Source organism: Nasonia vitripennis, chromosome 2, assembly GCF_009193385.2.
Source record: "Nasonia vitripennis strain AsymCx chromosome 2, Nvit_psr_1.1, whole genome shotgun sequence".
NCBI lineage: Eukaryota > Metazoa > Arthropoda > Insecta > Hymenoptera > Pteromalidae > Nasonia > Nasonia vitripennis.
In genome coordinates, this window is record NC_045758.1 from 31,237,736 (window position 1) to 31,258,950 (window position 21,215).

The 21,215-nt window shown below is 48.6% G+C and overlaps 2 protein-coding genes across 4 annotated transcripts in view; both read left to right on the forward strand.

The window, feature by feature from the left end:
- LOC100121958 (chondroitin sulfate N-acetylgalactosaminyltransferase 2) overlaps positions 1–21,215 on the forward strand; it is a 73,445-nt gene that overhangs the window by 47,488 nt on the left and 4,742 nt on the right. For all 3 annotated transcript variants that reach the window (XM_031924157.2, XM_031924158.2, XM_031924159.2), the window contains 4 exons: positions 10,067–10,192; positions 16,263–17,157; positions 17,237–17,419; positions 17,510–17,657. In XM_031924157.2, coding sequence (XP_031780017.1) covers positions 10,067–10,192; positions 16,263–17,157; positions 17,237–17,419; positions 17,510–17,657 — 1,352 coding nt within the window. The remainder of the gene's footprint in view (positions 1–10,066; positions 10,193–16,262; positions 17,158–17,236; positions 17,420–17,509; positions 17,658–21,215) is intronic.
- Positions 19,301–20,870, forward strand: LOC100680038. Its single transcript, XM_003425930.4, has 2 exons — positions 19,301–19,479; positions 19,567–20,870. Exon 2 carries the CDS (start codon positions 19,576–19,578, stop codon positions 20,788–20,790), a length of 1,215 nt encoding a protein of 404 aa, XP_003425978.1. The 5' UTR covers positions 19,301–19,479; positions 19,567–19,575; the 3' UTR covers positions 20,791–20,870.

The following is a 21,215-nucleotide window of genomic DNA, read 5'->3' on the forward strand; positions in this document are numbered from 1 at the left end:
TCTCAGTTATCTTTAATCTCGCCGAAACGACTCTGATGACAGCAGCAAAATTCGCCGACTAAAAAGAATACTCTATTTTCAATAAACTCCAATACCCCGCCGCGAAAAAAATATACCTCACGAATACTTATCCAGTCGCGAAGCTGCGGAATGAATATTTCCCTCGTATACATCCGCGCACTCCGGTAGCAATATTCATTAATCCCTCAAGTGCGCACCTTTTATATCCCCCCGTAATTAAAAAGGATATGGCCGAAACAAAAGCAAAAAAGAAACGGAAACAACATTCACCTCCTGCGCGCCCATATCTAATACAATCAACTTTCAATTTTACGCACCGGGCGCTTTTAATTACAGACCAGTAGTTGCCTCTCTTCTTTTTTTTTTTTTTTTTTTTTTTTTTTTTTTTTTTTTTTGAATAAATCGAGGAAGAGCAAACGAAAATCTCGCGGAGAGACAACACTTGATAAACGAGCCTCCGGATTAGGAGCGCTTTTAATTAATGCTACTCCTCCTTCTCACGCCGGCTGCTACACACTCCGCGCACTGTCCCGAAAAACCTGCAGCGCATCCGGCCTGCGTATACGTGCGTGTGTGTGTGTACCCCTTTGCGCTTATTTTACGAGTTTCATTATTGCCAACGATCCACTCCCCCGCTGTGTCTTCCGTTTCACACTCGGCGAGTAATAAATGCCGCTATTCTTTTTTTTTCACTTTCGGCGATATGAAATTACGCGTCGAGCGAGGGCTGAATAGGGTCGTTTAATTTTCATTAAAGGGGCCGCGTGTTTGCGCCCGGTCATTTCGCGTGATGCCCGCGCGCTGCGCCATTAGATAGCAGCCGTCGCCGCCGTACGCTCGAATTTTATTAAGCAGTTAATATTGCAATTTTGCCCAGTCTCGCGCGCGAGCGATATCGCGGGAAAATGAATTTCCCGCGCGTTTATGCGCTTGTTTCGTAACAATCGCTCGATTACTCTCTGTTCTTTCTTCGATTTCTCAAATCGCGCCTTGTTTCGCATTTACTTCACTTAGCTGCGTTAAAAATAGATACGAACGCCGTGAACGGGAGTAGATATAAGGATAAATCGGCCGTTAAGTGCTCGAGGTTAAACTCGAATGCGAGCAACGCGTGTGGATGAATAATGAATTCAGCTGCGCTCTCGCATTCGTGTTCGCGGTCTCGTCGTCTATTAAGTCTACTACTGCCGTTGCTGCTGCTAGCGGGTGCTCCGGAGAAGTGTGTATAATAATGCGAGATGCTGTTATGCGGTGAGATGTGGGGGGGGGGGGGAATGATGACTCTGGTTATATAATGCGAATACGCACGTCTATGGGAGGTGATTTAGGCTGAGATATATGCGTCTTTTGGGGAAGTTTAGATTTTTTTTTATGGTGAGGGGATAATGGAGGCTTTTATTGGTGTGTATTGTTGAACGTGAAACTTGATGGGTGAGCTTTGGTTAAATTTTAGGTGATGAATTTACGTATGCATCTACATAATTGGAAATATATCGGTAGTTTTCGATGAAAGCTGGATTATTCACAAAGCTTATATAAGTGGGTATTTCATATGATTGCGATGTTTCGAACGAAAGCACTATTCTAACTCGAATATCATTAAGTACAAACGTATAATAATATTCGCCAGTAGTGAACAAATTCATCCGTAGATTTATCTTAATCTTTTGACGCGCAGACTAAACGTAATATCTCCGAGCATCAGCAGCAGTGTACAGGTATGGAGCACGTTGCCGAAGCAGAAATTGAGCGATCGTGTATTACGAAAGGCAGCTCGTCGCGACGACTAGCTCGCGGAGTATGAAATCAGCCCCGTAATGAGTTACGCCGAGCGAGAAACTTTCGACTTTCGGCCTCGAATGTACGTACACTAGGTATAAGAGCTAACGCACTGCCGGAATACCACGTCGCGTGCGGATGACGCGCGCGGCGAACTCGTGTAATTCCGAAACTTTGACACATTCGAATTTCACGGTAATTGCGCCCCGAAGACACTGCGCGACGTCTTGTTAATTCGCTCGGCGAACAATGCCGGGCTGTCTTCGAAATAAGAGAAGAAAAGATAAAAATGGTTACGTCTTTACTCAAATTGCGATACAATTATTCAAATACACTTCTCACGCGGTTGCAGCGACAGTTCACTGTACTAATAATCACGCGCGGATAACCGCGCATAACGATCTATCGCATCTCTCTCAATTCGAATCAAATTCAATCAGGCAACTTCTAATCATCCCGTCTCTCTAACCGCCTCTCCCCCGTAGTTAATAGAATCATCGAATTCGAAGGCCAAAACCCAGTCTGTCATTTCCTCTATCTATACACACGCTCTACACCCCCCCCTCCCACACACACACACGATCGCGTAATTAATAAGCGGCGCGCGTTCAAAATTCCCGACAAATAATCACCCATTATTTGTGACGGCGCAGTGCCGTACACGCACACTACCATAGCCGCGAGTTATCCGAGCGTAACACAATACCCGGGGATAATCCACGTCTTCCATAATTCATCGAACAAATCTCCCGCATAAACGCGATATTCGATTGTCGGCACCTAACACGCGCAGTTAGACTATATTATATATATGTTTATATATATATGTGTGTGTGTGTATATACAATTTTAGTTTATCGAGACATAGAAGTATTAGCCATATTTATCGGCTAGCTGACGACTAGCTGCCGGGGCTGATTAGGATTAAATGAATTAACTCTCGCGCGCGCTCACGTCGGAGCTTTCGATGCCGCTGCTGCAGGCGACCGCCGCTATATGGCTTAATCTACTTTGCTAATTAGCTGGAACGTCGACGCTGATCGTATAGTGTCCCCGTGTATGTGTGAGGATACGTGTTTGGTATCGAGTGTCGAACTTCAGGGTGTGGGTGAGCTGAAACGAGCTTTGGCGGGATCGTGTCGAGTGGATATCACTTAAGTGTTCGCGAATTTTCGCCGATCTGTCTGTGTGTGTGTGTGTGTGTATGCTGGGATAGGATGCTTATTGATTACTGCGGTGTTGATACTGTCCGGGATCGCGATTTCGTCAGTGAGCTACTGCTGCCCGGTGGTGTTTGACTTTGATAGCTATAATACGCAATTTTCGACTCGCATTCCCCCCAGAAAAATAACTCAACTTGGCACTCCACATTCCGAAACGTCCCCGCGGCGAAATACCCATGAAAATCAAAAGCTCCTGCTATACATCTTCCCTAAAACTAATTTCGCGAGCCGTATAAACCCTGCCCCCAAAATAAAATCGCGTCATGCCTGCAGCGCCTGACGGCGATCATAGCCCTCTATACCGTACGCGCACAGGTGTGCAAACAAAAGAAAACAGAGCTAGCTGAAAAACGAGGTAGCGGCACTGGCTGCAAGCTTCCTCCTCGCCCCATCGTCAATATCCACTTTGGAGGCCCTGCCGGTCAAGTGTTGCCGGTCGCCATGATTAAATTGCCGGGGCAAAGTGCACTCGTGTACTACCAGCGCATGCATATGCCGCCAACGCTTATCCTGTAGACACAAGCTCAGCTGTTTTTCGAGTAGCGCCGCGCACACCGGGTCATCCAGCGCTCTATACCTATACATGCAGGGAGAGAGAGAGAGAGAGAGAGAGAGAGAGAGAGAGAGAGAGAGCCATACTCGATGCCGACCACTTGACTCCCTGATCTCTCCCCCCTCGTAGGGAGCTTGTAAAACGAGCGCAGGATTTTACAGGAAATTAGCTTACAGCGCTTATGTCGCTTCTCTTTTTTAACTCTTTTTTCCATAAAATACATCCGACGCTGCGAGGCTCGAAAATATGAAGCCGCGCTTTGTTTTACAAGGAAGCTCTTCTGTTTTTGAAACGCAAACAAGGGATACGCGAGAGTCCGTTTGCAATATTCCAGTTCGGCGAGCCGTACGTGCCATCGGAATACGCAAATTCATTATTCGCTGCTGCTGCTGCTCTCGGGGAGTAAATAAATAACGACGAAACGAGCGTTAACTAGCGCCGGCTGCTGAAAAGAAAGTTGAGTGCGCGCGTTTTGTGTACGTGCGCGAGCGGATGTATGATGGAAAGGAAAGTTTTCATATGTTCGAGGGGTGGGCTGTATCGAAAAGTTAATTGAATAGCGAGCGCTGATCTTTATCCGCTGAAACGAGTTCGTAGCGGATAGATTGATTGTTCGGGATATATTCGATTTGTTTGCCGATATTGCCGGAATCTCTAAAAATAAAAAAGGTCGCATTCAGCTCTTAGAAGCCGTATAATGGGAATCTGATTAGCACGGCGCGTAGTCCCTGCGAGATAATTATTATCTCGTATACGTGCGCGCCGCGGCTTGAAATATAAAGCTCGGGGGGGGGGGGGGGGTACACAAAGCTCGGAGTTTTTTCTTTTTTTCGCTGCCTGAATAAATACCGTGATTCCGGGCGTGTGGGTTTTTCCGAGCTTTGCTCTGGTTTGGATAAACATCGGGATCGAGATGTGAATATCGTCGGCGACAAACAGCGAGCTTTAATCTCAACGATGAAGCATAGAATAAATTCCACAGTCTTTGCCCGAAAAGAAAAGACGTAGGTATTGCATGAGGGTGTGGCCGACTGCAGGGAGGGTCGAGCTACTGCAAAAGTCGTCGTCGGCGCCTATCTCTTTCCGCGCGTTAGCCCGTATCTTTTCCATTCCTGGCGTGTGTATCTCCTCAACTGCACCTTCTCACTTTCTTCTTCTTCTTCTTCTGTTTCCGTCTCTCCCTCTTTGCCGCGCGAGCTTTTGCCACTTGAGAGGAGTCGCGAGGGAAAATGTCGACGACGTTATGCTCTTTTTCTCTCTATACTACGGCATCGTATATAGCTGCAAACTCTTGGGCTGTGTTATTTGCGGGCCGCTGCGAGCCGTGCCTCCTTAGCGCTAAATTTTCCGGCAGGATGAAATAAAGAGAAATTCCGCGCGAGAGCGGGAGGCCTGCCTGGAAGGAGAGAGTAAGAGCGAGGACTTTGATAAACGACGACGATCCGACGGGAATTATATCGTCTTTTCTTTCAGCTCGAGCGTGTATGTGTGTGTGAAGGGATGTATCTATATATCGAGTGGAAGTACCGGCAGGGCATTACTCGCGCGAGAGAGAGAAGGTATACACAGCCAGGACGTTAAGAGCCTTTTACGCGATTATCGTGCTGCACTTAGTTCGCTGCGTGAAATTGATTGGGCTGTGTATTGGCGCGTTATTAACGGTATCGATTTTGTTTCACCGATGTATGTGCGGCTGATCAGTGCGTTCGTTGCATCATCAAGCGTTAAACAACAATACTTGACCCTTCATACCAGATTTTTATTTATAATTTCAAAGCTCGCGGAAAGATACATCTCATTGACCAGAGCTCGTAAAATTTCCCATTTTCTCCGGCCTCATAAACGCCGCCGCTGCTGCTACTGCGTACACCGCTGCCAGATGTAAATTACAGTTTTAAATGCTCGCCTCTTCGATGATTTACAGCCTTTACAGCAGCAGCGTGGCGCGGAACTAAAATGACTCGACGGTATTGCGCGCAGGCGTCTCTCTTCGTGTGGAATCGCACAGGCGCTAAGCGATTTTTCATTGCGAAGGTCTCTCTCTCTCTCTCTCTCTCTCTCTCTCTCTCTCTTTCGCTGCAGCGAGGGGGTAAACAAAGTTATACGGTTATGCGAGTGCCGTGTCGGCTTTTTAGTTTTATGATTTTTTGATGCCTTTTCGCTTGCCCTGTACCAGCGGCCATGAAATTACATTACGATCGGAAGTACGCGCAGCCTGTGCGCTGGTTATATAGTTTCGAGAGGCCAACTCCGACGGTTATTATATTTTTGCACGAAAGTTCTCTCTCTGCGATATCATTTAACCTCGATTAAACAGTCGAAAGTAGCTTTCTCTCTATCTCTCTGTCTGGCGGACACTTCGACAGAATCGCATTAGACGCCCGCTCGGTCGCGGCCGCGGTAAAGTTGGCCGTCCTGTGCTTGCAAGCTCGTAACAGAACAGCGAGCACTGTCCGCAAGAAGCTCCTATACACACGCCGCGGGTGTGCCTGGCAGCTTGTGTCACGTAACCGCGGCCTCGATAAGTTCCTCGTCGTCGTCGCCGTCGCCGGCGACAACGTCTTACGTGCGACACGTACTGCATGTACGGGTGTTAGCTGTGTGTGTACTGTATATATGTATCCAAGTGGCCTGAAAGTCCGGCCGACTGGCAAACTTGCGCGAGGTGTGGGGACAGAGTTTCCTCGGTTGGGTAATCGCGCGTGAAGAATCGCTCAAGTTTCGGGGCTCTGAGATCGATCAACGTCCGTTTTAATGATTGGAGCTGGTCTTGATTGTTTGTTTTCTGAAATAAATACGCACACGAGATATAGCCGTCAGTAAAGTAAATAAATTTCTCACCTCTCCGGCATCCCTCACTGCTAACAATCTCGTCATCAGAGCCAGCCCCTTCGCTCTCACGTAACATAATACGCTGACGACACGACAATAGCAGGAGTCCCACCCACACAACATCCTCCGCACCTGCGTGTACACACGTAATATTCCTCTCGACGGTACAGATACAGCGAACGAAATCACGAGAGAGATCCGTCGGACGCAAACATTATCGTTGTTTGATCCGTCGATCTCCCCGATGACGACGACGTCGACTCTGATACAGGCACGCGCACAGCGTGCACATACACGCATACGAGCTTTACGGGCAAACACGTGTGTGCAGCGGATTTCGCGGCTATCTTTCGAGAGACAAATATATAACGCGGCGTTAATTTAATCTTCCAAAGCGTTGCTTAATTACAGAGCGGAGTATTTAAAGGATCAACAAACCGGCCTCCTGGAGGCAATTTAAATTCGCATTACGCTCTCAGTTTATTATTTTCTTTCATTGCCACGCTGCTTAAGTCGCCGACCCTTAACTCAACGCCACTGCGCGCTCGCGTCTTTACGCTTTGTATTTACATTTCTCTCTCTCTCTCTCTCTCTCTCTCTCTCTCTCTCTCTCTCTCTCGCAGCTGCTTTGCCTGCGCAAACTATTTTTTTCTCTCTCTCTCTGCAACCCCCTCCCCCCTCTTTTCCGCGCCATCGCCTTATCGCGACTTTTATGGCTCGGCGCGGCGGCGGCAGCGTTGCCGGGGTATTTTTCTCTCTTTGCGCGCCTTTTTTCGCGCTTCATTTCCCGCCGCCGCCTCCTTATACTTCCTTCTCGCGCTCGCGAGCTTTATTGCTGTCGTTACGACGACTTGTTTATTCTATATCTCTCCTGATTTCAATCTCGATGTATATGGTATATACGCGATTATATCAAATTCATCTCAATCTCGGGGGGTAAACAAGTGCTTTGCTCCGAGAAGAAGACCTTTCGTAGCGTACAGCGACGTTGATTTACCCGCCAAATATCGTCGAAGCCTCGGTAAACTTCGGCTCGTTGCACCTTACGAGTAGGCTATGTATATGGGTAGATCCGCGTAGGCGCAGTTGGCCCGATCAAACACGCGGACTGTTTGCCGGTTATGCTGCAGCGACGAATCGAGCGTGAAGCGCTGTACATATATAGCTTGACGGTATATATCGCGTATAACTACGTATATATAGCACACAGTGACGAAGGGGTGGAGGGCTTGCGAACGATGACGGCTCTCTGAGCGACGGCGTGATGGCTGATTGATTTTCGCCGCTCGACGGACGAGGTGTATGCTATTAGCTCTCGATCGCCCGGGATGAAGTTGTTGGATGGCGCGTAAGGGATCAGAGCTGCTTGATTGGGGATTAAAATCGCGGTGGGGAATTTGTCAATTTGATCGGGATAATTCAATGAAAATAAAGACGTAAGATCTTTCGTCGCGGAAAACAAGGCGGAGCATTGAAAAAGATTGAACGTGCAGAGAGCATCAGCCGTCAATACAAAAGTATCCAAAGTTAGTCGTCTCTCAAGCTCTCGACGCCCGACTCTCGGATAATTTTCCGTTCTTCGAGGCGCGTCGCGCAGATCTGAAACGTCGTTAAAGTAGCTCGCGCGACGCGACGTCGTCGTCGTCGGGAACGTGAGCACTCGTAATATCACTTTCCTTGGTTTCACGTGCGAATGGATGTCTCTACACCCTCTCGCGTCACGTTTTACGCCTCGGCGCGGTAGAGTGCTTTGCCGCATTTTCTTTTGACGAAATGAATCCTTTGTGTTTCCGCGGGGGAAAGGGAGAAATTCTCGAGAGTTCGAGCAGTCGCTCAAGAGTATCGGCTGCTTGACGCCTCACTTTGATCGCTCTATGTGTGTCTTTTTTTTTACTCTCTCTATCGCGAGCTAGCTATTGTTTTAAGAGATTTTTTCGAGAGGGTTTTCGTGTTTCTTTAAACGAGAGCGGATTTTCCATATTACGCATACGAGCCACTTGGCGAAGAAGCATAGCTCTCACCTGCGAACGAGCGAGCGAGCGTCACTCGAAATGTGTACAAAGCTCTTGTAAATCAGCACAGCTGCTGCCTTAGCATTTCTCAGCCTGTAAAGCGGGTAATAACGCGAGATGCACACCCGACCACTTGACAGAGCGCAGCGACGGGAAAACGAAAGGGTATATACATGGAAGGTATATATAGAGGAACAAGCTGCTGCTGCTGCTTCTTGTACGAAGTTACGTTCGCCGCAGAGACGCGCGCGGTGGCGAACGGGGAGACGTGCGGTGAGTGTATACTTTGAGGCGGGAGCTTTTTTGGGAAAGAGCGAGAGCTTTTGATGCCACTGGCGCTCGGTTGGCTGGAAACGCGGAGGGTTATTAGTTTCGCTTCGGTTAAATTGTTAACGCAATTTTGAAAGTAAGAATATTTTGAGGTTTATCGAATAAGCTTTAAGGATGATCCACCGCTTTGAAACGTTCTAGCTCGACAAAGCACGCGGATCGATGCTCGGAAAAAACTCCACAAATCACTCAGCCCCCGAAAAATCTATCTCACGTGCAGATCCCCTCTGCCTCGCAGGCAAAAAGTCCAACGGCGTAGAAAAAAGCTCGACTTGCATACCTGTCGGCAGCGGCGGCGGCGGTGAGTCGACTGTGCGGCTCTCTCTATCCCTCGGAGCTTTCTCAGCGCTAGCCATTAAGCTCGAGCCAGAGAGACATTTATTTCACTTACACTCGCGGGAGGCTCGCTCGCTTGCAAGCGCGGCCGCGCAATTTATTGTGCTTAACGGCTCGATTCTTTACAAGCTCGTAAAGCCAGGCCAATGCCCCCGGCGCGGGCTTCGCGATTAAACATTGAATTTTTTCCATCTCGTACTCGCTGCGCTCTTGCTCTCTCTCTCTCTCTCTCTCTCTCTCTCTCTCTCTCTCTCTATCCCTCTCTCTCGGAATTATCGGTAGTTCGATGGATTTTAAATTTAATCGGCCGATGAGAGCTTTTTTTTCCTGCGCAGGTGCGTAATTTATCAGCGAGCTTTTGATCGTTTCTATTTCGGAGGATATAATGAAATGCCCCTTTTTCTCATCATCCATATATAGCCAGACGGCTATATCTTCTGGAAGCGCGTGCAAACACGAGTATACACTCCACTGCGGAGTATGAGCGTCATAAATAAAGCCCCGTCGAATATCAAACTCAGGAAACGAAGATGTATTCAGACGCGCTGCACTCGCAGACAGAGTCCATACATATACCCAAAGCTCAAGCTCCCCCATCGCAAAACGAAGCAAAGAAAGCTCGACGCGCGAAGTAAAACCATGAAAGCTTCGCGCAGCCGTAACTCACTCCTTCCTCCCATATACTCCTCCTCTTCTTCTTCTTCTTCGACGAGTCTGCAGCCGTCGATTCCTGTAGCTATACGTGTGTATGTGTGCACTGTATCGCGAATTGAATCACGTAGTCTCAGCTCTTTACGAGTATGGCAGTTTGGGGAAAATTGGGTCGCGGCCCGGCAAGTTTTGCAGCTCGTAAAGTCAGCTGATCTGCGGATATGGATACACTGAGTTTCCAAAGGTTGTTGATTTGCGCAGTATAGATCATTCTTACGGAATTCATGGATACAGTTGAAAACAATAATTTTTTTCCGGGTTGATTTCAGGTCCAGCGACGCTGGCGAGCAACAGCCTCCTGGAAGCAAACCAACGCGAGGAGGAGACGCGGCTGGAGGTCGAGAGGCTCACCGCCGAGATCCGTACGCTCAAGCTGCAGATACTACAGCTGACGGGTAAGTGTATTATTTTACTCTGTTTTACACGTGTAAGGAGCTCACGACGATGAACTATTTTAAACACCTCTCGACCCTAAAAGGAAAATAGCAACACGTCCACGGCTAATTAAACCAAAAATCCCTCCTATAAATCAGCCCAGCCTTTTCCCCTAAAAAAAAAAATTCACTCGCCTTGCAGCGCGCAAAAAAGAGAGCCAATTTCGCGTCCGTCCCGGTCGTAAAAAGAGCCCTTCAGTTCTCTTCGCCTCTGTAATGGGGAAACCGCGTGCAGCCGGACCTTTTTCCTTTCGCGCGCGGCTGTTTTGGCGTTTTTAGCCTCGGCCAGCAGCTCTTACTTAGCCCCTGTACAGTATACATCGCACTCGGCAAAAAATGAAGGGGTCGCAATTACGCTCCAGAGCAGTAGTTCTCGCGTGTGAGCTCATCGCGATCGATCTTCCTTGACGTCGGAGATTCACAGGCTTTGAGAGAGAGAGAGAGAGAGAGAGAGAGAGAGAGAGAGAGAGAGAGAGAGAGAGAGAGAGAGAGAGAGATGACGAGCTAAGCTTTTTCGACGTGGACGAGGCTGTTGCTTGTAGGTAATTCGCAAGAGTATTATGGATCGCCGGAGGTTTCGTTTAAAATTATCGATCGATTGTGTGTTCCGATGTTAAATGCATGTCATGAATATCAAATGGGATTCGCTGATCCAGTTAATCCTGACCCTGTAGCGATAAGCTTGTAGATTTGTTCGATTCAATGTAAAAAGGAGAGAAAGAGCCAAACAATTAAATACGAATTACCAAAAAATTTCATAAAAGCAATTAATTAAGCGTCAAATTTTATCGCCTCGCAAATTCCCTGCGTTACACGCTGCTCTCCAATAAAATCGACATCAAAGAAGCCCCGCACGATCCATGTATCCCAGCTATCTCCCTCAATCTCATCAAAGTAACTTTTTTTTTACCCTCCCCCCCTTGAACAGCCGATACAAAGACAAAGTGATGACCGCGTCCTCCTTTGCCGTCATATCCTCTCCAGCAGCGGCAGCAGCAACTAGCAGCAATGGCATAACATCCATCGGATAGAGGGAAAATTGATATCTTCCGTATGCAAGCTCTCTCGCGGAGGAGGCGGAGGCGCGTCCATTATGGATCGCGGCTGCACAATGGCGCATTGCCGTAAGGAGCTTACCCCGTCGATAGGCAATACGTTGTCGGAATAGAGAGAGGAGAGAACCTATAGATATACGTATAACGTGTAGCAGCCAGTGGTCTAGTATACCGCGCGGGAATATGCGTAGGTGGATAGGATTCGGGCCAAGAAGGTGGAAAATAGGATTGTCGGGTAAGGGTATACGTATATATAGGTCGCTGTGCGCTCGTAATATCGAGGTTGTTATCGTTTACGATGAGAGATGGGGTTAATTAGCTGCTGCTTTGCTTCGCCGAGGTATACTTGTAATGATTAAAATTTCGTGCGTTCGCCCCAATTACTCTCGCTTTTGTTGCGCCTCGAAAATAAAAATCCTTTTCATCCGCGTTACCGAATAGAAATCCACATTGTGGGGGTCGGCTCGCGGTGAAAAAGAGCCTCATCCGCGTAAATAGAAAGCGAGGCACGCGCGCGACAGCCCATTAGTCCTCGTTAATTAGACAAACACGCATCAGCGCCGAGCAAATAGACAAGAGAGCACAGCGTCACACATTCATCTCACCGCAGCGAGAGTCATTGTCCGTATATGTATGACGCGCGGTTATTGAGAAAAAGCGCGTGCGTGCGTTAGCTCGGTCCCTTTGCCGTATACCAGCTATATATACCTCTAACGATCTGCGCGTACATAGCCAACCGGACGCGAGCTCGAATGAATCCGGTTTCGCGCCCTAACGAGGACCAATTATTCCGTTCGGGAGGGGGGAGGCTCCAATCGCGATAGCCTACCTTTGTCCGCTCGATTTTCCATTTCTCCCTCTATGTGTGTGCGGGCGTAACGTTTCTCTCGCTCGCTCGCTTTTTTTTTATTCCAGAGACCAGCTGCAGCGCATATGGGTATAACCCATTTTTCCGAGCAGCACGCGCGCGAGCGGTTGCACTTTTTACTTACGCGGCTAAGCGACGTTTTTATTGCCGAGCTTTTGTGTCTTCTTTTGTCGCGGCGACGAATTGCCGAGGAGGGCAATTTTTCCAGTCGCTGTTATTAATTTTCCGCGAAAAACCCGATGCGCGTGGTTAAGCTTTGTGTCGGATTATGCTTTTGTACGCGGTACACAGCTCGAATTCGAAAAAACGTTTCGTACTCGAGACACGTTTACAGGTACATCTGACTAACGAACTCGGAGAATTCAATCCACAGCCTCCCTCGTACTTTCTCCCGCAGCCGCCAAACACCGCGAGCTCTCGAAAACAAAAAAAGCTCTATACTCTCGCACAACGCGTGGTCTCACGTTCGAGCCATCGATTGCCACACGGTAGCGTCGCGCACGTGTATCAAGATGGCGCAGACTCTGAGTTGCATCACCAAGACGTGCTCGGCAAGCCTTAGCTTACACGCGTCGCGAGGGATGTTGCGGTCGCTGTGTACAAACGCTGTCTCTCTCTCTCTCTCTCTCTCTCTCTCTCTCTCTCTCTCTCTCGCCCCCTTCAGCTCATTACGATGCGAGCTTGCGCATGAATATTCATAATGGCACGGCGCTGCACCGATTAAGCGCTTCGATGTATCGTGGGGGAAACCAAGGAGCGGTTATTGTTATTGGACAGAGGGGGTGTCGGGGGTTTTCCTGAGGGTGAGACTATTGAGTCTGAACGGACTCGGGCGTTACTACTTGGACTGATTGCTGCGCTCGGCTGAGTGTTCGGAGATTCGTTACTCGTTCTAAAAATTTGAATTGTACCTCGAGTTCCGTAGTATTTCAATAAGGAATTCTATTCGATTTACGAGCGATAAAACAGTTCCGAAGATAATACGTGAGTTTGGGATCCCCCTTAAATTGTATTAAAGGAAAGGACCGTTCGCTTCTCCGACAATCGGATCGAAATCATTACCGTCGAAGGTTCCGCAATAAAATCCCACAAAGGCGCAATTACACTAACGAATTACACACGATCCAGTACGGACGCCGGTATTCAGAGGCGAATCTTCTTCAAGCCCATCGCGAAAATCCCCGCATAATTCCCTAATAACAAAACGAATGGCCGACTATTTTTCTCCGGCGGCGCTTCTCGCGAGAAAACCACCAATTAAGCCGGGCGAAATCGATAAATCGTGGCACGCAAAGCCCTGCGCCTTCATTAATCTCCTTTATCGAAGAAAACCCTACGGCCAGAGAAAAGAAGAAGAAGCGACTCTTCTCTCGCGCGCGAGCGAGGAAGTCGGTTCTTTAAACAGCTATCGGCCAACGCGCGAATGGGCTTTATTGTTACGACTCCGCGAGCGAACGCCAAAGAGAGAGAGAGAGAGAGAGAGAGAGAGAGAGAGAGAGAGAGAGAGAGAGAGAGAGAGAGAGAGAGAGTAAAAAGGCAAAACCCTCGGGGGTATAGCCAAGGAAATCGCCTCGTTCCTTATATACTGCGGTGTGCGTAGCTCTGCGCTTAATTTCTCGAACGAGCTGCCTCGAGCCGTTAAATTTTAAAGCGCGCCATTGATTTTTTTACGCCGAGTTGCCTTAGGCTTCGTTCTCTGTAATTGCGAAAATTATCCGTAACTACGTGTGCGGATTTTCGAAAAGCATTCGCAGTAAAATTTTACACTGCGACGCGTGTTTTCGACGCGTTATTTATATGCTCGTTCGAAATGTTTTATCATCGCTTTGAAGGAATCATGCATTTTCGCTTTTGAAATTTTAATTAGTGTGCGCCATCGGTGAAAAACGTTCGAGTGCGTGAAATTTCAGGACAAAAAGTATCAAATAGAAGCACGTCATACACGTGATAACGCGAAAGGGTTATAGAATTTTTATATTTCGCCGAAGTACACGGCGGTATAGGACGAACGTAAAAAGTGCAGGAAGAATTTTTTCATTAAAAACTTGACCACTTGACGAGGGCTGCTTACTTTGTTGTTGAACAATTTTTTTTTCGAATTTCTTAATCAATTTTCCAAGCACGTCCTTGAGTCTTACGGAGCTGCGGCAAACAAGGAACTCAAATAACGCTTATGAGAGAGGAAAGCTCTCGTTAAGTATTTCTTTGTCAGGCTTTGAAGAGGGTCGTTAATTAATTTCGATATTTTTAGCAAACTTATAATAAGCGGTCGTTTGCGTTTGGCAAGTTTTCGACGAGACATTGAGAAACTCGTGTGCTACGGGGCGGAGGAAAAAGCAACTGCGTAAAGAGGGTGGTATAGACGGAATAGCAGCTAATCAAAAGTTCTTTTCTACTTCTCTCGGGCTTCTTGTCTACTTCTTTCCGTATTCAGCAGAGAATCTCGCCGATCGAAGAAGCAAAGTAGATCCATTTATTAATTGGAAAGTACTCGTTTTCCTCCGCGTTGATTATTCATCCGATTATCGATTCGACCCTTTGATTTTCCTATAAATAACGGTAGCGCAGAATTAATACGATTTACGAAACACTGCGTAGAGGTAACCTCTCGCGACACTGCATTACAGTGTGGCAGACTAAAAGCTCGCTGGTGAGACCGTAAAGCTCGAAAGCTCTCGGTCTGCAACAAAACGAAAAACTTACAAGACTAGCTGCGACTCTGTTCGCACTCGAGCTGATTGTTTTCCTTGAGCAACAACAGGGACTAGCACGGAGCTTTGGGCAATTGTTTTATGAGAAAAGCGCGCGGAGTCTCTGTTTTTCTAAGCTGCGGCTTTGCGAGACGTATAGTCGGTTTCAGGGATATCCCCAAATTGACGTGGATTACGTTTGTTACTTGCTCTCTACTTCGGCTAATCCAATATCGCGCAGCGTCAGATTCAATCTCCGAAATTGGAGTTATATAAGTGTTTCTTTCTATATCCCCGATTCCTACCACATACATAATCGCGCAACTTTATTCGCTTCCAAACGGGATTCCCCAGCTTATTTTCCGAAACGATGACAATGAAAGATTCGGAATCGCTTTATTTAAGCATAATCTCTCTTCTTTGTGCGCGAAACTCGTCGTCTCTCGATTTAAAATTTTCCCCCAAGACTGCAAATTAAACGATCTCCCGTCCATTCAGCACAGGTCAAGCAGCCGAAGCAGATCTGCTAAGCGTAAGGGATCACCTCCCTCGAAATCGATCGCGGCCGGGGCATACAAAGATTTAATTTAGATGGAACCTCCACTCTCGGAAAAAGGCAGGAAACTGCAGCTCTCGGAGCCATTAAACGATCGAAGAGCAGCCCCAGTGTGTGTATGTGTCGTTGGGTATCTGCGCTCGTGTAGAAGAAGAGCAGAGCCGGGTTTGAAAGGGGTGTCGAGAGGGGCAGCCTGAAATTTATGTCGGAACGTTACTTGTCGGACTGCCTGGATGTTTTTATCGTTCGCAGATTCTTCCTTTTTTTCCCTCCTTCCCGCTGCCTCATCCGTGCGTTTTAGTACGCGCGTCGTTATGTACACGACGAAGCTGGAAGGAAATGATGAGGCGCGCTTGTGTAGGGAAGAAAAATGCGTGCGCGGTCGAAGGAAGACGCGTATTATAAGTATAAAACAAAGGAGAACGACTACGGCCGTTTTTTTATTGCGACGCGCAGTCTTTGACGGGGATCGTCAATTGTGTGTGTATAGAGCGGTAACTGCGAGAGCGAGAGCTTTTCTGCCAACTCGAGGTATAGGTGTGTATGCGAGCGTATAGTAAATGTCGTTGGCTCCTCGTAAAGGCCATCGATTTTACTGCCGCGCAGTAAAGAAGTTCTGGACCGAGTTTTCGGGGAGGCAAAGAAAGAGCGACGTTTTTCTCTTTCCGAGAGTGTATATACTTTGCCGACGCGGGCAACGAGGCTGTAGTGCTGCTATAGCTTGATCCGAGGTTAATTCGAACTGGTGTTTATAGGCCGGGTGGATTTGGCAACTTTTGCCTTGCTCTCCGCTGAAATCGATCACCTATTTCTTTCCTAATACATTTCCACTAAATTGCGTCTGTAACGATTTCTGTCGCAGGTGGACCACCGGGCCACGGGCTGGACACCTCGACGATGCCGAACAGCAGCGAAATCGGCGACTGCCTGGCGACTCGTCGCCAAATAGACCAAGCCGAGATCAGCCAAGGTTTATCCCTCAACAACGAGTACGAGCTTATCGCCTTCAGCCACTTCACCGTCTCTCGTCTCTACCCCGTGGACCTTGGCCTAGGCAAGCGTGTCGTCGAGAAGCCGATCGGCTTCAAGCGCAAGGACCTGAACGAGGCGCTGCTCAAGGCCGTCGACATCCTCAACAGGAACCTGACACTCCTGGGTCTACAGCAACCGTTGAACGCGAGGTACAGCGAGGACGACTTCCTGGAGGGTCTGTACAGGATCGAGCCCACCACGGGTACTCAGTACGAGATGTACTTCAGGACGAAGAACCTGAACAAGAGCACGGCGCAGACGAGTTCTCACAGCGGCACCGGAGCCCAGAGCAGCTTCACCAAGATCACGCTGATGAGGCCCTACGCGCCGATCCAGTTCGTGGGTATGGAACGCCAGCAGCGGAGTCGGGAGAAGGAGCTGATCCACATAATCCTACCACTGTCCGGACGCACCGGTACCTTCCAGAGCTTCATGGACAAGTTCGTTAAGATCGGCTTGAAGAACGATCGGAGGGTGCACTTGACGGTCGTGTACTTCGGAACCGAGGGTCTCAGCGAAGCTCGAGCCATCATGTCCAGGGTACTGATGACTCGCGGAAGCGGAGGGACCAACCAGAACCTCAGGCTGCTCGCCCTGAACGAGACATTCTCGAGGGGGAAGGGGCTGAGGGTCGGAGCCGAGAGAGCCTGGGGTCAGGGGGAAAAGGACGTGCTGCTGTTCATGTGCGACGTCGACGTGGTCTTCAGCGCGAGGTTCCTCGATAGGTAATTTTCGCAGCGGAAAGGATCGTCGTATGGTATATATTCGGTAAACGATGGGGATGATTTTTGTTCTGTGACTCAGGTGTCGATGGAACACAGCCCCGGGCCGCAAAGTCTATTACCCCATTGTCTTCAGCCTGTATAATCCGCACGTCGTGTACACGCTGCAGGGCAGGGACGTGCCTCCGGAAACGGATCAGCTTGTCATCTCAAGGGATACTGGCTTCTGGCGGGATTTCGGTTACGGGATGACCTGCCAGTACAGGTAAGCAGATATATAGGGAAACGACACTTCCTCGAACATCATCTCAAAATCTTAGTTTAATATTTTTCCTCTCTCTCAAAATCGCAAAAGGTCGGACTTCCTGAGGGTCCGAGGCTTCGACGAAAACATAGTCGGCTGGGGCGGCGAGGACGTCACCCTCTACCGCAAGTACGTCAAGAGCAACATCAAGGTCATCCGCGCGACCGACCCGGGAATATTCCACATCTGGCATCCCAAGGTATACAGCGCAGCATTTTCTATCTCTCCTACTCTGATTTCTCCCCCGAAAAGCATAATCGTTATACGACCGTCCTTTTCCCCTCCCCCTCCCTCGGAACAGTCGAGCTTCGCTGAGCGGAAGTCTGAAGTTTCCGCGGCTGAATTTCGTGTTTAGTGTTATTATTATTTCCGCCCCGTGAAAGAGAGAGAGAGAGAGAGAGAGAGAGAGAGAGAGAGAGAGAGAGAGAGAGAGAGAGAGAGAGAGAGAGAGAGAAAGGAAGGGGGGATTCTGGCACAGTGTCAGAGCGTGCCAGCGCAGCGGAATATCCAGTGCAGCGTTATATGAGCGAGCGCAGCCTGTTTCTTCGCTACTTTATCGCGCGTGCAGACGCTATACCGTTTTCTCTGCGAGTTTCGACTGGCAACTGCATATACCACGCATAGTAGCAACCCTCTCTTTTATATACCGGGATTTCCATGTTTAATGAGGCGCCGCCGTCGCTTTTTCTCTCTCTCTCGTTTTTGTAATACCATTCTACCTCCGGGGGAAAGTTTCGCGTCGCGCCGTTTTATTTTCGGATTAGCCACGCGCCGTAGATGCTGCGATCGATTCAATACACAGCAAGTTGGTTCCCCTTCGCCGTCGAGAGAGCGATGGTCTGGAAAATGTCTCTGTTCCTCCGCTGCATGAGCGAGACGGAAAGAGATGTATTCTGTCTCTCTATATTTTTGCCCGACCCAGATCTGTCAGCGTTTCGTTTGCATTTCGATGTGTCGCTGCGCGATATGATGTCGCGACTCCGACGCTCTCTCTCTCCGGAGAGAGATTATTAATACAAGTTCGAAGGGGCTGATACGGAAGATGTTATCAGCGACCACGGCTGATGTCTAATGGACGGAATGATTCGCGATGGCAATTTCAGTAAATTGATTTTCGCAATTATCCCGATATTTCCCCGAAGAGTTTTACAAAAAAATTTATATCCAACCTTAAAAGAGCACGCACATAGCAGCAAAGTACGTATCACCAAGTATAATGCGATTAGGGCGAAAGTTTCGCGCAGTACGTGCTAATAAGCCGGTCACCGATTGAATTTAGCCGGTCTGCGGCTTCTTGACTTTATACGCTTATATACCTATGTATAAAGCATTCGATGGAGAAAATCGAGCCAGCCAGAAGCCTATATATATATCGCGTCGGGGATACTCGAGACTCGACGACCTCCTTTAACTTTGCCGCGAAGGCGGCTGCTGATTATATTGGGTATCCGAGCGATTGATCGGGCACACAGGCGTCTGCGGCCGCTATAATGCTAATAAGTTTTTCGCCGCTCGCTATATCGGCGAAGCTCTTTGACGGCCTGATTAATATTTAAATTGACGAGGCGTCGAGTGTATAAGGCTTTCCCCTCAAAGTGCCGCGGCTCTTTTCGCCTCCTTGGTGCGAATTGCTTATTTCGATGGGATTATAATTATTGAAAATAGTTGACGGTATTTCGTACAGTCGCAATGGAAACGACAATACGCTGTAGCGTTTGGAGAGGCGTTTGTACGCTTCCAATTGAACTTCGCTGCGGGATCGCGAGCGGCCGATTATCCAATTGCTGGATCTCGCGTAGGTAAACCCGCATTAGAGCGTTGAAATGTACGTGGCTATGATTCAGTACAGAATAAGCCGAAGCTCGGTATAAGAGCTGCGAGCGAGGTAGACGTGTGCCGATCGGCAACCAGGTCAGACGGTGTTTTCTCCTGCTCGGACTGTTGTACTTTTAAGAAAGATATCGAGAATCGTCGACGTGTCAGAGAGAGAGAGAGAGAGAGAGAGAGAGAGAGAGTGAGCTGTAAGTGAGGATCTTTATTCTGTTTTTTTCTCTTCGAGTCGACGAAGCATCGTCGGTGTTTGACGTTGATTTTCTCCTCGGTGGCAGGTCCTCAAGATGACGCGCTTCAAAGCAGCAACGATATTTTTCCTGGCCGTCCTCTGCTCTCCGATTAATGGGGATATCGACGATAAAGACGGCGGGGTCTTGACTTACTTGAAATACGATCCACTGACGAGACCCTTAAACATGACTGCCAAAGTGTTCGCGGAGGCTGAGTGCAACGACGGCATCGTTACCAAGAAGGCTTGCAAGATGATTTTCGAATCGGTACCCATGAACGGCGCCAAAAGCGGACACGAGTGCAGGATCGAGTTCGAGACGGAAAAGGATCACCAGGGCATCGCTTTCTTACGTCCGCTCGCGACGATCAACGAGACGGTGATAATCTCCTATCACGACATCATCAAGTCCACCATACAGGGTCCCTTCATCGAAGAGGGTTTCAGGGTCTACTCGATCATCGACATGCGCACCTGCAAATTCCACGATGCGAGGATCTTCTACAAATTCACCAGCAGCGAGCAGTTGCTCACTCCCGAGACGCCGATCCTGACCTACAACGACGGCACCTTCGACGTCTTCGTCAGTGGCAAAGACATCTGCTCCGGCGGACGCTGCAAGTTGACCTTCAACTTGAAAGGCGAGAGGATCAAGAGCCCGGTGTCCTATCTACCGGACGATTTGGCCACGACCAACGTGAGGATGTTCCCGCTGACGCAGGCGAGCTCGCCGAGAAACTTCTACGTCACCACCCAAAATCGCCAGAACAAGACCCACGAGAAGCTGCTGTTCGCCTCGCCGGATGGCAACGTTCAGGAAGTGATGAATTTCGACGTGGAGGGACCACTGCTCAACATCGACAGCTTCTACGACAAGTTCACCTTTTGCTATCAGGTCAAGGCCGACGTCTCGAAGGTGAAGTGCCGACAGTACGACTCGGAGAACAAGAAGAAATTGGAGGTGACACTGAATCTAGTGGAAAATGAGCGGCAAATCAGAGTACACAATTTGCCCGAAGGTGGATTTCTACACTTGACCACTCAATGCGCTCGTTGCGACAAACACAATGACTACCGTCTCACGAGGATACAACAGAACGGACAGATTGGCAAGCCGACTGCAATTGACAAGTTAAACTGTCCTAAACCACATAATCGCCCGGGAGACGTCTCGGAGATATTTTTCGGCAAGGACAATCAAGTCTGCGTGCGCAAGAGCTGCGACGGATTCGAATTCCTCGACGTCGTCGCCAAGTGCCTGAAATTATGAGTCGACGAGAATAAATGTAAAATGAATGTACACGTTGTTGATGTAATAATCGCTTCAATAAACGAATATAATACCAAGGACGACGCAAATCCCTTAATACCCCATTCCGCGCAAAACTGCGAGTATAACCCGGCATCTACCGCTCGCCAGACGATAATTCACGTCTAATTAAACGCCGGAAATTCCTCTCCCTATCCCCCGTTCCTCTCGTTCAAAAGACACGAGAACCACGAGCTCAAAACAAGCCTTTCCAGAAATTCTGGATTGTCGGCGGCGGCGGCAAGAAAGAGCCTTATAACAGGATCATCCCAGCTGTAATACCGCTCAAGGATCTGCTCCTGAGAGCCCGAGGCCAGCGGCCACTACTACTTCCTCCTCCGTTATCTTTGAATTCGCAAAATATCTTATCCCGACTTTCTCACCCC